Source organism: Platichthys flesus, chromosome 10 (genome assembly GCF_949316205.1).
Source record: "Platichthys flesus chromosome 10, fPlaFle2.1, whole genome shotgun sequence".
Classification (NCBI taxonomy): Eukaryota; Metazoa; Chordata; class Actinopteri; order Pleuronectiformes; family Pleuronectidae; genus Platichthys; species Platichthys flesus.
Window position 1 is genome coordinate 1,940,123 of NC_084954.1, and position 16,603 is coordinate 1,956,725.

Below are 16,603 nucleotides of genomic sequence, written 5' to 3' on the forward strand. Positions count from 1 at the left end.
AGCATCATGTGGGACCAGTCTGATCCAGGAGCATTTATTTACTGGGAACACAAAGTCTGAACAGGGGACGGCTTTATTTTCATATTTAACACAGAGGGAAAACTTCTACGTTTGTATTTCTTAAAATTGTAACGTCACAAAAAGAAAAGAAAAGAGGAGCTTGTGATTCGTGGAGCTGTAAAAGAGGAGGGTCCAATATGTTTTCAAGGTACTGACGCATTTAATAAATATAGATTCGGGTCCTTGATTTGTGTGATGCTGCACAATGAATACACATGAAGTATGACGGAATATCACGTATGTAGCTGGTGTTTAAGTTCGATAGATATTGATGCAGTTCAACTTGGGGGTGATAGAGGGCGCTGTGTTTAGTCTTTATCCCGATGAACTTTGTGCGACCGTCCACTTTACAGCTCCACACAACAACATGGTCCACAGCCGTGACAGATCCAATCAAATCGATCACATGTAGAAACAGACTTTAACTGTTTCAACAAGAAAATCACACAAAGTCCAACGAGACGTTTCTGTGATTTAATAAATCGAACTTTACATTCACGTCATCGCCACTCACGAAGGAGTTTTAAAGTTTCTCACTTTCCTTCCAGTTACTTGTACGTTTCTAGAGCAACAGTTTGAGGAAACTTTGACCCTAAGTTGTGAAACAGCATCTGTCACTTTATTTCATATATTTAATTATAGCACATAGCCCGAAAGGCTACTGAAGGAAAAACAACCTCTAACAAGAGTAGAAAGAAAATGACCTTTGTAACAATCTTCACATTTTACCGTGAACATGATCTGATCTTTTGAAACGTCGTTGCTCAAACTGTTGCTCCCTCGTCAGAACCATGACTCATCAGTTATGTGCCTCGATACTTTGCAGAACTTCTACATTAAGACATCAGCGATTTTTAAAAAGCAGTTTGATGAGCAGACTGATCAACAGTCCACACACTCGACTCATCAATGAAATCATCCTCACAAAGAAAAACAATCAGATTTAATTCTAAAATCACTAAATCATTCCAGGCACAGACGGAAAAAAAGCTTATCAATCATATTCAAGTTATTTAATCTACTCAGATTTTACTGTATATTTACATTTTCAAGGCTTCATTCGTATTTAATTTGTTAGTTTGGAAATAGAAAATGTTTTAAGAGAAGAGAAGGGAGATAAAGAATAATTAAAATGTGTTGGATTTGGTTCCTTCATTTAAAATCTCTGCCTCGTTCAGACGTCAGTTAATTATCATCAGATTTAAGGATCAGAAGCAGAAATGAGTTTTTAATTAAATGAAGCTCACGTCAGACTTATTGCACGATCCTGAAAAAAACTACACACTCATCAAACGTCTGCATGAAAAGATCATAACAATTTACAATTCAGCAAATGCATCACAAATCAGATTTGATTATTTTGGCATTAAAATGAAATAACTTCATGTTTGTTAATTTTTATATCAGCCTGATTGGTTAAAAACTTCCTTCAATCAATATAAAATAAAATCCAGGTTTCGTCTGTTTGAGATTTAAAATCAATCTGAAGTATTTTTGTTAAAATCCTGAACGGTTAAACCTGATCAGAGTAATCTGAGTACATTGTGTTTTAGTTAAGACTGAAAAGTGTCTTTAGCGAAAAAAGTTTTAAAATCTTGAATTGAAAATTAATATTTTAGTTACTATGGACAAAATAATGTGTTTGTTAAAGTGGAAACATTTGTTTTTCTGTCTGACTCTAAAATAAATAAAAACTCAAACGATCACCAGCTCAAACAATTTCTACATTTCAGACACACACAATATCAAAGTGAATCAGCATCAACACAACTGAGTGTCGAGCTTCATCCTTCAGTTTGAATCATGAGGTCGACAGTTTAAGCTTCTCACCAGAATAAGATGATAAATGTAATTTTATTAAGGTTGATAAAACTAAATCTTAGTTTTCGTCAGATTCTAAACACTGAAAATATTAAAATATGTTTGTGACGTTGAATCAACTTCTTTGTCCAGATTTTGATTCTCCTGCTGTAAAACTGTTTGTTTTCATCTACATTGAATTCAGTTTTAAAAAACAAATCACAGTGAATCGCTGGTTTGTTAAGTTTATCTTTTATAAAACTATGAATCTAATTATTAATTACAAGCCTCTTTTATTTTGGTAAAAAGCAAATATAAATATTTAAAAAATGGCAACTTAAGTCACGTCTGAAAATGCTCAGGAATCATAATTTGCATAATAATAATTTTCTTTAAATATGTTTGGTTGGATTTGTTCCACTTCACTCAGGTGAAGTGTTGTCTGGAGTTTCTTTACTGTGTTAAAGTGTTTTGAACTTTGTGGTCAGTGTGTGAAACGACAGCCTCCGTCCTGAGGGGGGCGCCACTCGGTGGATTCAGTGACTCCGCCTCTTTTCTCTGACGCAGGGACGAGTTGTCATGATCGGATCTCGAGACTTTTTACAAACTTCAAGAGAAACGAACTCTTCAGAGCAGAAACAAATAAAACATCATTTACACATTAAACCCAAATGTAAACATAGAACTTCATACGTCAAAAGCAAAATCTTCACTCGCCACATGATGGAAGCTGGAGGAGACGTGAGCGCCCCCTGCAGGTTCACAGGAGGAGTGTCCTGAAAGGTTTTTAATTAATGCAGAAAGTACAGTCTGTGAATCGCTGAGAAAGAAACTCAGTTATTATCTCGGGCGATTAAAACGGACTCACATACAGTAAACGCACAAAAATAAAACAGACAGAAAAGATGAACAACTTAAAAACACTCAAAATCATGGATTTCATCCCCCCCCCCCCCCGTTTCTACATTTGCACCGACGGAAAAAAAATAAACACCTCAAACGTGTAAAAGTGCAGAAAAGATTTAAACCTGAACAGCGAGAGAACGAGTGAACGAGGGAAACGAGAAGCGTCCACAGCAACCTATTTACAGCTGGGGGGGGGGGCTGAAGTTTGGACGAATGACGGAGCTCCCGTGACCTCGGTGACCTCTCAGGCTCCGCCCCTCACCTCGTGGAGTGACCTTCACAGCGCCAGGTCGGTGTGGGAGGCGCTCAGGTCGCGACTCATCCTCAGACGATTATTTCGTTCCTGGAGGAAAAGAAGCGAAGAAGGAAACGAGGTCAAGTCCCGACTCGTGGGTTCTGATTCAAACCAGAATTATTCTGCTCAGATTCAGTTGATTAATCAGTTCACGCTGCTGCAGCTCCTCTTTTCAGCCTCTGTCTCAAACATGTTGAGCTCCGGTCTCTCTGATTGGCCAAACGGCGCCCTCTGCTGTGATTGGTCAACTGCAGGATATGTCACCTTCTGCTCTTGCCTTGATTGGCTTAAGCTGTGTATCTATTAAGGGAAGTCGGGGGGGGGTCGTAAAGAGACAGAGGCTGAGAAGAGGAGCTGCAGCAGTTTGAGGAAAGTGATGTTTTCTGAACGTGAGATCATGAAAACATTTTACAGTTATGACTCAAATCAAAATGATCAACCTGGATAAGTACGTCACTCTAAAACCACAGTTTGTAAAACTTCCTGCAGAATACTGATCCAGAGTCAGTGACCCCAGTGATCAGCTGATCGAGAACATGTGGTCCGACAGGAAACTGATCTGTGACTTCACAGGCTCCATGTGGTGTTCCTAATAAAGTGATCAGTCGACAGGGCCACTCATTCTTTTCTGTGTTTGTAATTTGTGTTGATTAGTGAAATTATCAATGGTGTGAAGTTAGTTTAATTTAATTAGCGACAAATGTGAGGAGGACAAATGGTTAAGAACAGAACTAAAGAACAACAGAGGAGCGAGGGAGAGAAGTATCTGAGGAAACTTCTGGGTGAATTAAATCAAAGATATAAGTTTGAGTTTGAAGACGCAACAGAGCAGATGATTTTATAACCCTGTAAAAATATGATTCAACAAAATTCAGGATGTTTGGAAAAATGTTGGTTCGTTTTTCTTTTACTTTATCAATCAATCAATCAAATTGTGTTTGTATAGCCCATATTCACAATTCACAATTCGTCTCATAGGGCTTCAACATCGTGAGACGTCCTCTGTCCTTAACCCTCAACAGGAGTAAAGAAAAACTACTAAAAACCTTTTAACAAATACACAGAAACCTCAGAGACTCATGTGAGGATCCGTCTCCCAGGACGGACACAAGAGTTTAAACTTCAGATAAAAGATTTAAGTTTGTTGGCTGAACATTTCTATTACAGCTGTAAGAAATATCCATAGATGATATTTTGTACTTTGTAAGAAAGAATTTATTACATTTGTAAAGTTTTAAAACTTCATCAGGTTTCAAATTGATAAATTTACCGGAAAAAGCTTTGTTCTCTTTCTTTCTCTTGAGCTTGTGCTTCTTAGTTTCTTCACTGGTCACAGTGTCGTCAACATGTTGTCGGAGTTATTTGTTCTTTCAATTCAACTTTGACCTTTCCCATAACAGTAAATCCCCCCCCATCACCAGAAGGGTTCAAACCAGTGGCCCCCTGCAGATCTGGACTCTGGTTCCTTACTTGGTAGTGGTCGCTCGCAGCCTTGTCCGCCACGTTAAGAACGCCCAGAGAGCTGGCTCGCTTCATGCTGCACCCACAGCAGTGACATGCAGGGGTGGGGGGGTGGGGGGGTGAGAGTCAGGGGGGAGGAGTTTAGGTCAGAGGAGAATTATGGGATGTTTGTGTTGGTTAACGACATTTACACACAAAGGTTAGTTTCACAAAACACGTTCAAAATGTCTTCTACTGTTTAAAGATGAACTTATCTGTAAATTACATTTTAATGGATCGTATGTGTTGAAATGTTTTCACGTCAGTTAACACATATACACACACACACACAGGCAGACACACATACACACAAACAGCAGAATGTTTTCATAGAAACGTGAATGTTTAAACAAACTTTATACAATAGTGTGTGAGTGTAAATCCACATTAAACACAGTTTCATTTAAATGCAGGTTTTTCTGTCTCTCGTATCAACTGCTGCTTATTTAAATGATTTTATATCAAAAACGTTTGTTGAGCATTTAAATGAAAATCTGATTCAAGAGGAATTTCATGTAACAGTGTGAACGCTTGTTTTCATTGTAAAGCAACAATATGAAACTTCAGTTGTTTTCTTTCTTCGTGAAGCTGAACTGAGATCAGTTAAAAAAAACTCCAATTTATCTTTAGAATCCAAAGTTTAACGCCAATACTAATCAGGAAACTGTTGAAACATGAAGAATTCTGAACAGAGTTAAGTGGATTTGTTACAGCTGAAGCAGAGGATCATGGGTAATATGAAGTGTTATGTGTGGTGAAGCAGCGAGGGATCATGGGAGTTGGAGTCTTCATCTCCACTGAAGAAGAAAATCGACCTGATGGCGTCATGTTCGAGTATTAAAGTTTAAAGAAGCTCGGACACGAAGCCAAACCAGTGTGATGACAACCTGTGGCCTGTAGGGGGCGCTGCTGCTCAGACATAGTGTTGTTTTTAAAACTGCATTGAACTGAAGAACATGAAGAAGAAGTGAAATCATCACCTCATCACTGAGCCACAGAGAAGAGCTGAGCACAGGAAACAGGAAACCAGGGAGCACACAGATGAGGCATGCGAGGAAACATTTATTCATAAATAAAAAAAAAATTCAACACAGAATAAAATCCTCCACAGAAACAGCCATGCAGTTTGTTTTCAGAATAAAATTCACACACAGAATAAGAACAACCCAAAAAAAGAATAAAAATCCAAAGCTGAGTAAAAGTGAACGTTATTTCAAACAGGTTGAAATAAATAGTCCAAAGCCACAAAATGCAATAAATAGATGGAACTATTAGTAGTTAAAATAAAACCAGGTTCCACAGGCACAAAGAGCACGAAGACGTTTCACAAAGCAGACGTTAGTAGACGCTCGTTTACTTTCCTTTGGTTTCTGTCTCTACTTTGTTCAGCTTCGATCAGCAGGCGAGGAAATAACATATCTGAAGCTTCCAGGACAGAAGTTAAAATACGTGTTTCATGTTTGGTCCTAAAGTTCCAGAAGCTGTCGCGTTTTTTATCAGAGGAAGTAAAACAGACTTTTATTTTCTAAAACAAAAGGAAGATTCCTGGATCGTGAGGATCTCAGAGAAAAATCATCTTTTCAGATTAAACACGAGTAAAGTTTATTTCTGAAGACGTTTCAGACTGACGAACATTTCTTTGTACTTTTCTTTTGCTTTTCTTCCTCAGGACATTTACACTTTCTTCTCAATCTGTTACTTTACAATATATATATAGTTTCAGAATAAAGGACCAGATGGTGAATAGCTCTTGAACGTTTTAAGCTCTTCAGAACAATGTAAGTTACAGTAAATGTTAAAAAAATCCTTTTCAAGATAAAACAACTTTTTACAATTTGTTCCCTCAAGATATTTTGATCTTTGATCGAAGTCATGATATTTATTTACTTAAAATATATATTGTTTTAAGAAATTGCACCGTTTCTTTTGACACATTACAACTACAACCTTCTCTTAACTTTATAAAAATTAACTCTATATTCACTTTTCCTCCATAATATCGTAACTCTGTAAACGTGATCTATGATATATCCTCCTCCTGAGAATCGGAGCTGACGCTGCAGCTGACGGACGCTCGGGGGTTCGAGCTCCGGACAAAACATTCAAACAAAATCTTAACAGCAGCGACGTGAGGAAAGAGAAGTTTGAGCTCATGCAGTGGGGCGGGGGGGTGGGGGGGGCCCAGATGAGTGAAAGCTCCTTCGATGGTTTCATGTGCAAACAGCTTGAGAGTGAAACCAGGGCGTCCCCAGCAGAGGGAGCCGTCTGCAGCGTCTGGTTAGTGACTCCATCCTCCAGGTCGTCAGTGCTTAAAGTCAGACTGTCAGTGTCTGGGTGGTGGGGTGAGGGGGGGTGGTGGGGGGGGGATAGTTACCCTGGGTTTTTGGGCTCGCTGTCTCGCGTCGTGCCGCCGCCTTTCAGCTTCCGGACGAGTTTCTCGCTGCTGCGACGGATCGACGCTCGCAGTTTGCTGAAGGAGCCGCTTCTCTTCAGGGCGCCGGAGCCGTCCTGATGGCAGAGGTCACAGGGTTACACACAGACAGACACACACACAGACACACACACAGTGACACACACAGTGTTTGTCCTGATGCAGATCTTAAAGAAGTCGACATGCAGGAGAAGCACTGTTGTTCACAGGGATCTGGAACTTTCTGCTCCCTCTGCCAAGGAGGTTATGTTTTCACCCCCGTCTGTTTGTTTGTGGGTTTGTTTGTTTGTTTGTTTGTTTGTTTGACAGCAAAAGCTGCTGCTGCATTCAGTGGCAGGATGAGGATCTGATGTGGAGTCAGGAGAGAATCCACTAAAGCTCGGGGCAGATCCAGGATTTAGTTTCCTCTTCACTTCCTTTAACTTTGTGAGATGATGAGTTTTTAATCGTTTCCACTGTTTCTCTTTGATGATTCATGGATCTTGATGAAAAGCACATTGACAGGTCTGATAGTGAGTGATTAGTGAACCTTGACTGAGCTGACAGTTCGTCCTTGGCAGAATCATGTGATCTACTGTGGTTTCAGTTCAGAGCAGATTCAGTGATTCAGTGATTCAGGGACCACGATGTGATGAATTTAAGATCAGGAAACACTTTTCAAATGCAAATACACACACACACGTTCGTACAATGCATACAAAGTGCACAATCTCTCGTGCAGAATTCCACGGTGCAGTGATGCACGTGCTCGCTCGTTTAGAAACCAGTGGAGCTGCTGATTGGATGAACTGGGCGTCGTACTTCCAGTCTGAGGTCACAGAGTTCATGAATCCTCGGTCGGATCTGACAGGTTTTTATTCTGTTCTCATCTGTAACATTTGATTCTAATGTCTCCGCCCTGATGTGATGTTGTGTGACCTTCAAACTGCTCTTCAGTTATTCATGTTAAACTTGTATCAACAAAGTTCATCATGATTATTTATCATTGTTGTGATTGTCGTGTCACTTACCTTCAACATAACGGTTAACAAAATAAAACACCTGAGTAACTGAGCGGAGCCTCTGAGCTGCTCCAGTAACATTCATCACCTCAAACATCTAAAACTAAACTTTACACATATTTATAAATCACTTCTATTAGTTCAACTTGGGCTGGTTTTCATGTTATTATTATTATTATCATGTGAAGCTATAAACATTATAAAGTTGCGTTTAGTTTCTTTCAGTCGATCTTCAACGTGTCGACATTATCAGTATTTTTGCTGAGGAAGATATTCAGAGGAATTGGATCATGGGTCATAATGATTAAGTATGTTTGTTGCAGAATAGTTTTGTGCATTACTGCCCCCTGTTGGACTGGAGTGGAACAGCCAGATGGAGCTGTCGCTTGTTCGTTAGTATTAGTTTTTTCTCTACTGGTCTTCAGACTGAGATGGAAACAGGAAACACAGGAATCTTGTTCCCAGGGCTCAGAGTTTGTATTTTTTCTGAAGGTAATAAACAAAGAGGAAGTATCGACTTTTATTCTCTGGTATTGTTGCTTGAATATTTAGTTCTTTTGTCCATATTTAACTCCAGATGAAGTTCCCAGGGACACGGTCGTGGGAGGAGTTAGTCGTGTCTCCTCCTCCAGTCGGTTTGCACAGAGGAGCTGGGACAGTCTGAAGCTCGAGGGAGAAGAGAGAGAGAAACACAAAGAGGCGACAGGCTGAGGTGGAGTGAGCAGAGAGTTTAGCTTTTATTAGAAGTTAAGAAAGACAAACCGTCAGATGCACAGGACAGGACACCACGCACAGGATTAGTAGCAGAAGCAAAGAAGAGACCAGAGCGGAGACTTGTCCCATTCCCCCCCCCCACCATTACATCTATATACAGAGATATACAGAAGGTGAACAGGCTGCAGGATGTTCAGACTCAAGCTTCACTTCTTCCTTTCACACTTTCACCATCGTGCGCGACAAAGAAAAACCTCAAACATTTGATAACTGGGCGCAGATCAGTTTTACTTATATGATAAATCAATTATCACAACAGTTTAATTATCTGTTAATTGACTAATTCATATCTTGTTTCAGCTCTACAACCTACACATGACTTTAATTTGCACGTTTTTCCGGCCGAGCTAAATTAAAAAGATGCCAAAACATTTCACATAAAGATTTGTTTACATTTTCTGTGGTTTTGGGTATGGTTTATTATTTTTTAATCTATATATTTGTTCAGTGTTAAAGTTAGTGACGACGGGGGGGGGGGGGGCTGCTGGGATTCAGGATCTGAAAAGTCCAAACTTCATATTTCAGGTTGAAGAGGACGGTGACGACGGTTTGGAGAAAAAAAAGGTAGAAAGCAAATATTTGGTTTAAGGATAAACTGTTAATCCCCCCCACCCCCCACCAACACACACAATTCAACCAACAACCTTTAACTGAGTCTACAGCCAGAATGAAATACAGTTTAAGTGACAGAGAGAGAGAGAAGCAGAGGCTTCTGTTAAACTACAGCAAGAAATAACCTGGTGAAATAAATGTTGCCATAAAGAAACCCCCTTCCCCCCTGATCCCCTCCCACCCACAGCAGACACACACAGACACACACACAGTCCAGCACAGAGCTACAGGACAAGTAGTAAGCAACACTATCACTCTGGTTAAACCCGTTGAGGAGAATCCCACAAGAACCCAGAGGTGGTGGAGGAGAAACAAGAGGGGGGGGGGAGTCAGAGCTGAAGAAACTGCAAAAGCTGAAGGGGTGGAGCCACGGGGAGGCGAGGCGAGGCGTCCGTCATGCAGGAGGCGAGTTATTAGAACCATTACAAGGCATCTGGAGTTAAGCCTGGCGGTCAGACGGCAGCAGGAGGAGAAGAGACACAAACAGTGAAAGAGGAGAAAAGACAACAAGATGAGAATGAGCCGTTAAAGAGAGGAGGAGGAGGAAGAGGAGGAGGAGGAGGAGGAGAAGGAGAGAGAAGAGACTGTGACGGAAGTTATCATCAGAGCAGACGCAGTATTTCTCCAGCAGCTTGTTGGTCTTTAATCAGCTGATGATCATTTCACTGCAGATGTTTGATCACATCTGGAAACCGACAGATTAAAGGAGTTGGTCTGAGAGGGAACTCGGTTCGTATTAAATTCGTGGATGTTCAACTTCTTTTATTATGAAATGTATTTATGTTAAATATCTTATGTGGATCTATTTTCTGACTGGAGTGAATTTCATTAATATAATTTGCTTCTTCCACATCTCCAGGTCAAACTTATTGAACGAGTTTGTTATAAGTAAAAATCCCAAAGTATAATGTGTTGTTATCATGTAAGTTTAAAAGTGACTCAGTCGGATTTAGATTCAGTGGGATCAGACTAAATGACTTCAATGTAATTCTCAGACTCTGCCACTATGTGGAGCTGTTGCACAGTTTGACCTGGTGGAGAAACACTGCGTCTGAAACATTATCAACACATCGAGTAGAACAACGTAAAACTTTGTTAAACAGCATAAACACAGAGGGACGCAGGTCAGAGTCACGTGAGAGCAGCCAGAGAACCTGTGAAAATATCCTGTCATACAAATCACAAATCGTAAAGTATAAAAAGGATTTATCTACGTCTCCCAATGTGCATTAACTCAACTCCTTACTTGTCTCGTCTATTTATTTTGCTTTGTGTCCATTCGTCCCACTTTGCTTTGCACAGTTCAAATGAGACGGGACATGAACAGAAGTGTTTTATTGTTTTTTAAAGAGGTTTCTCAGTTTCATGTGGAACCTTTTGATTTTCTAGCCCAACGGTCATTAAAAGGTTTTCCTCTCTGGCTGCTCACACGCCGACCGAGCAGGCGAAACGAAAAAGGAATAAAAAGGTCAGAGGAGGAAAAACAAATGCAGATGGAACATGAGATCCATCACAGCAGTGCAGAGGAGAGACAGACACATGGAGCACAGAAGACGAGGATCAGGAACATCAGCAGAGTACAGTACAGAGCCCAGGTGGAGTCAGACCAACACACTGAGGAGGCGGGGCTGAGCACAGGATTTACTAACGTGAGAGAATAAAGGCTTTTCACAGCTGCCTGAGGACAGAGCTCCAGAGGAGGAGATGGTTTCTTTTGACCAGTTGAGAAGCAAAACTCCAGCGAATCAGTGGAGAGACACCTAGAGTCACACTTCACTAATAATAATAACATGTAAACATTGTTTTCTGCGTTACTTATTTTGTAAGATATAAGTTTTCATGTCGTCCGTCACAAACCCTGATACTGATTATTCTGTGAATCGATAAATCAGTCCGGCTCCACTTATCTTTATGTAATGATTAATTCATACTATATTATATCTTATGTGCAACTTACTGCAGGAAAACTATTAAATTGAATAACCTCAAGTGGTGAGGGTACTTCACTGTGCAGTATTTATACAGCATTCAAATTTGTTTTTGTCTGTAATTATATTTTAATTTACTTCTTAATCTTTATCTTGTTCCTATCGACCTCTTTTCTCCTGCTGCTTTTTTCTTCTTCGATTCATTTCATTTGATATTAAATCAAATTTGAATGAATTCCCCTTTGACACGCTTTAGCAGGTGTAGTAACTTTTTAGCTGTGATAGATTTATTCATTATTTAACCAGAGAATAGAGTAAAATCATTATAATTAAATGTACTTCCATCTGAAGCTGTCTCCAGGCGAGACGGGCAGTTTTTACTCTGATATGAAAATGTGCAGAGATCACCTCACACCATCGGGGAGATACAGGAGGAGGCTGCTGATTGGTTGTTCAGGTTCTATTGCCTACTGTTGCTATGTGAGCTCCGAGCCTGGGGTGGGGGTGGGGGGGCTCTCAGGGAATAAGTCGTGATGGTGAAGCAGCCGACAGCGAAGCTACGTCTACAGGCTGAGACTCTGGAGTCACTGGAGGCCGAGGAAACACGGCAGAGGCACTGACCTGCAGCAGCTCGGTTAGAGAAGTGTCTCTGCAGCAGGGGGGGGGGGAGGGCTGCAGCTTTTAAGACGTGGAGTTAATGTTAATGGGAGAAGCTCCACAGTAGAAGAGAGTTTAGTGGGAAAAGAGGTTTTATTACGACCACAGCTCTGTGTCAACACGACGACTGAAGAACCTAATTTTAGAGATTTGAGATCCAGCTGTTTGCACATCAGCAGCTTTTAATTTGTTTATTAATCTGTCATTAACAGTGAAGGACGAGCAAGATAAGTAACTAGTGAAGGAGAGAAGAGGAACTGTGACGGTCAATCAGTGTTGTACACCACTAAGGGGCCCTTTTACATCATTCTAACTGGTTTATACTGGGACTTGTGCCCATGGGAGAAACCCCTGATGGGAATAACTGAATGAACAGAGAAGTAACAACCGTTGTGTATCTTTCTTTAAAAGAAGCAACTGATAAACTCTGATGTTTAATTTCCATCATACATAAGGATGATAGTGAAGCTGGAGCAACTACGCAGATTTCATGTTGATTGTGTAAACTCTAAAACTCAAGGAGAGAATTTCAGCAGGAATCTTCTTAAACAAGGAAGAATATTGTAAGAAATTTGTTGGATAATTGTAATTATTTCAGATTAAATATAATTTACTGGGAGCCGTCAGTGGAGCGTGAGGATTTCTTGTCTGACCTTGACTTCTAGAAAGTTCATCAATTCCACTAATGAACCTTTAAACCTTTAAATTCCTTTGATATCCAGTGAATCAGAGCCTTTGATCTTAAAACTGCGAATTTCAATTTGAAGATCAAGATGATTAATAAAACCTCCCTGATGTAATTTCTGGCTCCAGAGTTCAGTGGAAAAACAAACCAGTGCCCGTAAGTCGATGTGTACTCATAGCAGGTTTGTGTTGAATATGTGATCCACTGAGAGGAAGACACGTGTGTATTTGTTCCAGTCTCTCTCACAGTAAATCAAACTTACACATTCAACAAGTCTCATTTTGACCCAATCAGATGTATTCTAACGAGTGTGAACGTGTCAGTGTGAGACTCAGTGACGTGTGGAGGGCTGTGTACTGTACTTACCCCGTTCCACTCCACGCTCATACTCACTTCCTCGCCACCGTCCGGCCCGCTCTCGTACTTCACCGCGTCCGAGGTCAAGCTCTCGCGGCTCCGCTGCTTCTCGCGGGCCTCCGGCTCGCTCAGGACCTCGGCCACGCGCTGCTTGTGCACAGTGTCAAGACCCTTAACACACACACACACACACACACAAAGACACACACAAGGCAGCAATAAATGTCAATTCAACTAATCCAATCAAAGCAGAAGCTGAGCAACAGCAGCTTCTGTGCACAGTCACACACACATTGACTTAATAGAGTTGACGACAGGAAACAATTCATCCAAGTAACACTAAAGCTACAGATGTCTTCCACCTGCTGCACTGACACACACACACACACACACACACACACACACACACACACACCTTGTTGTTTCACGAAGGAGCAGAGACTTCTGATGACACATTGAGACCAAAGTTCTCAGTTTCCTGTTTCTCTAGTTAAAGGTTGATTTGTAAATGATGCCAGAATGACTCCATCTCCTTTGCCATTTTGAATCTGGTGAATTAATGTTCTTAAATAAAACTCCAAAATTCAGATGACAGCGATCTGCACAGGAGGAGCAATATCTAAAATCTAAAATCCTTAATTACCTCAATTTGATTTTACTCTCTACAGATTTAACTGCAGTGGCACCACAGAGATCCTATTATGGGATAAAAGCTTCGGGGCTTCACTGCTGCTCCGACTTCTCATCTCCACAGGAAACACCATAAACCACGAGGCAGACTACCCCCCCGCGCTGCAGCATCCTAACAATCACCTCAGCCCCGATTTTACTCCAGAATACACAAACGCTGACTCATGAGTGTTGGTGCTGCAGCTCACTCTGTAGCACCCCCCAGTGACGTCTAACTCCCAGATAGGAATTCTGTGTTAGTGACCACACCTGCTTTCTGGAGCGCAGGGCGGCTTCCTCCAGCGTCATTGCAGCCTCTAACTTGCCCTGTCGCCTGTAGAGGGCGCCGAGGTTCTTCAGGGTGGTGGTCACCGTGGGGCTGCGAACACAAGAAGCAGAAAGATCTCGTCACAAAAGACATATATTTGTCTTTTTAAAGGGTCACAAATCAAGATTGCTGGGAAACACTGGTCATATGTTGAGTTGTGTTTGTTGTCTTCACTGAACAAACTGACCTGTCCACTTTGCAGGCTTTGTACCAGCCTCCATATTCTCCAAATGGTGAACCGTCCTTCTGCTTCCCCTGTGAAGCAAACACACGCTGTGAGGAATCAACCTGTGCAAACAGGAAAGATCCAAGTCTGGACAAGAAGCCAAAAACACCCATGAAGCAAAACGTGAAGTGACTAATGCTGAGAAGGATTGAAATTAACCCCTTTTTAAATCCTGTTAATACCATAGGATATCATATGGAGGGGGGGGGGGGGGATTATAAAAAGCCGGGTCATTGCTTTTCCTTCGCCTGAAAAACTAAACCCTGTAAACAGTGATGAAATGAAGTCCTATTGGGAAAGTCAGGGACTCACACCATCATCAGGGGGGAACTGTTATTACTGAGACTTAAGCAGCTTATCCAGCTCTTGTGTCATGAATCCTTCATATTCCATCTTAAATAGGATCATTAAAACGAGACTGTTTGTTTTCTGTGCCTGTGGCTAATTTTTCTTACATATAATTAAATTCATATTTCTAATTTAGAGACAAATTCTATCTGTTTTTTAATGTTTCTTCAGGTATAAGGTTTTAAGGAAAACAAAGAAAACATTGAACCCCAAAATAGGAGATATAAATAAATATTAGAGACCTAGTGGAAGTGCACATGATGGAGTCTCTCACCTTGCTCTGCTCCTCTCGCTCCTCAGCATGCATCCAGATGGGTTTGTTCTCATCTGAAGAGAAAGAACTAAATCAATCTCACACGTTCACTCAGAAAAGCAGCCGGAGACACGACACACATTTTAAATCTCTGTGGTTCTGAAGGAAAAACAGTTTCTCATTTTCAGCTGAAAGGTCGTTTTGGTTTGTTTATCTTTCGATAGCAGCAGCTTGAATGCGTTAACCTTTCCACGAGAAGGAGAGAACAGCAGGAGGGTGGACGATAAAGTAAGAATATGTTTGTTTGAGTTATGCAAAGTCACAAGCGATAACAGGATGGTATTTAAAATATGAAAGTGTGCGTGTGTAGATCCCCGTCACGTGTGCACACCGTACCGTCGACTGAGCCGAACTCCCTCTCGTGAGCGCGGGTGAGGATTTCTTTATAAAGAGTCTCGGCCTGCTTGAACTTGCCCTGCTTCAGGTAACAGGACGCCTGGAAAACACACAAACAAACAGCAACTCAGCACAAGACTGAAACTGAGAAGTCCTGTGAAATGTCAGAGGTTTTCCTGCAGATTCAACTCCCAGAGAATATGATTATCTCTCTCTCCCTCCCTCCCTCCCTCCCTCCCTCTCTCCCTCACCAGGTTGTTCTTGGTCTTGGCCACGTTGGGGTCGTCGGGGCCCAGTTTGGTCTGGTAGATCTCCAGTGCTCTCATGTAGTAGTACTCCACCTCCTCGTACTTGCCCTGGTTCTGACACAGCAGGGCCAGGTTGTTCAGCTGCTTGGCCACGTCTGGGTGGTCCTTCCCCAGCACCTGGGACGGAAGCAGGCAGACATGGGGGTTAAGAAAATGAGTTTATACGACAAGCTGCGTCTGGCTGCTGCCATTTGGTTGACAGCTCCTCTCCCGGGTGAGAGATTATCACAAGACAGTAGCCGGGTGCTACTGAATCTGTTCCTGTAGCTACGAAGGTTCACGACTATAAAACTAGAAATGAGACCTAGAGCGGAAAACCTACTCCAAGGGTCAAGGGTCAAGAGCCTCATCCTCGTATGATGTCAAAGAATGTACTACAAATAAACTGGAGCTGACAAAAACCAACATCCCTACAAACCTCATTTAAAATCAGCTTGATCCAGACGTTTTTTTGAGTCTGCACCAAATTGCACAAACTCATAAATATCAGTTCCCTAAATATGCCAGATTTTTTGTCAAGATTCATTATTTATGCTCTTAGATTTGGTGGAAATCAGATCAGTAGTTTTAATTCAATCCTGCAGATACTCAGTTTGCAGAAGTATTTTGTTTTATACGTCTACAATATGGTTAGTTATTATTTGACCATATCTCTACTAAATAACCTTCAATCTCAGATGTGTGACCCAGTTTTGAACCTTGTGTTAGGTGTTGTAATTCTGGATTTCCAGGGACAGCGAGATGTTTGTCACTGGAACAGGTTGTTTCATCTCTTGCCAGTTTCATCTGACCCCTAAACTACTTGTTGGTTCTGGTTACACACTGAAAAGTCCGACCTGCTTTCTGAACTACAGGTGGGACGTTGATCTACTATTGTTTGATAAAGAAAAAGCTGAGAACAGTAGAAACACATTGAAAAGAGGAACCAACAGAATGACTCACAGAAAACAATATCCTCATCATTTAAAAGTGAATGTGTTTGTAATGACGTGGCTGTGAAAGAAGAGTAAGCATATCCTGTGTGCTGAGAAGCCTTTAGATCTGAGTGACGTGTGAAAGATCTGAGAAC

At 41.2% G+C, this 16,603-nt stretch overlaps 1 protein-coding gene across 4 annotated transcripts in view; it reads right to left on the minus strand.

Annotated features, from left to right (window-relative positions):
- Positions 1-55: 55 nt before the first annotated feature.
- klc1a (kinesin light chain 1a) overlaps positions 56-16,603 on the minus strand; it is a 32,270-nt gene continuing 15,722 nt past the window's right edge. Inside the window, exons 8-16 of one of the 4 annotated variants that reach the window (XM_062397912.1) lie at positions 15,478-15,651; positions 15,227-15,326; positions 14,852-14,904; positions 14,191-14,258; positions 13,946-14,054; positions 13,043-13,177; positions 6,936-7,069; positions 4,532-4,598; positions 56-3,109 (exon numbers count right to left, since the gene is read on the minus strand). In XM_062397912.1, coding sequence (XP_062253896.1) covers positions 3,044-3,109; positions 4,532-4,598; positions 6,936-7,069; positions 13,043-13,177; positions 13,946-14,054; positions 14,191-14,258; positions 14,852-14,904; positions 15,227-15,326; positions 15,478-15,651 — 906 coding nt within the window. In that variant the 3' untranslated portion in view covers positions 56-3,043. Of the gene's footprint in view, positions 3,110-4,531; positions 4,599-6,935; positions 9,825-13,015; positions 13,178-13,945; positions 14,055-14,190; positions 14,259-14,851; positions 14,905-15,226; positions 15,327-15,477; positions 15,652-16,603 lie in introns of those variants that run through there. The other 3 variants (XM_062397911.1, XM_062397913.1, XR_009922110.1) reach the window with 3 other exon arrangements.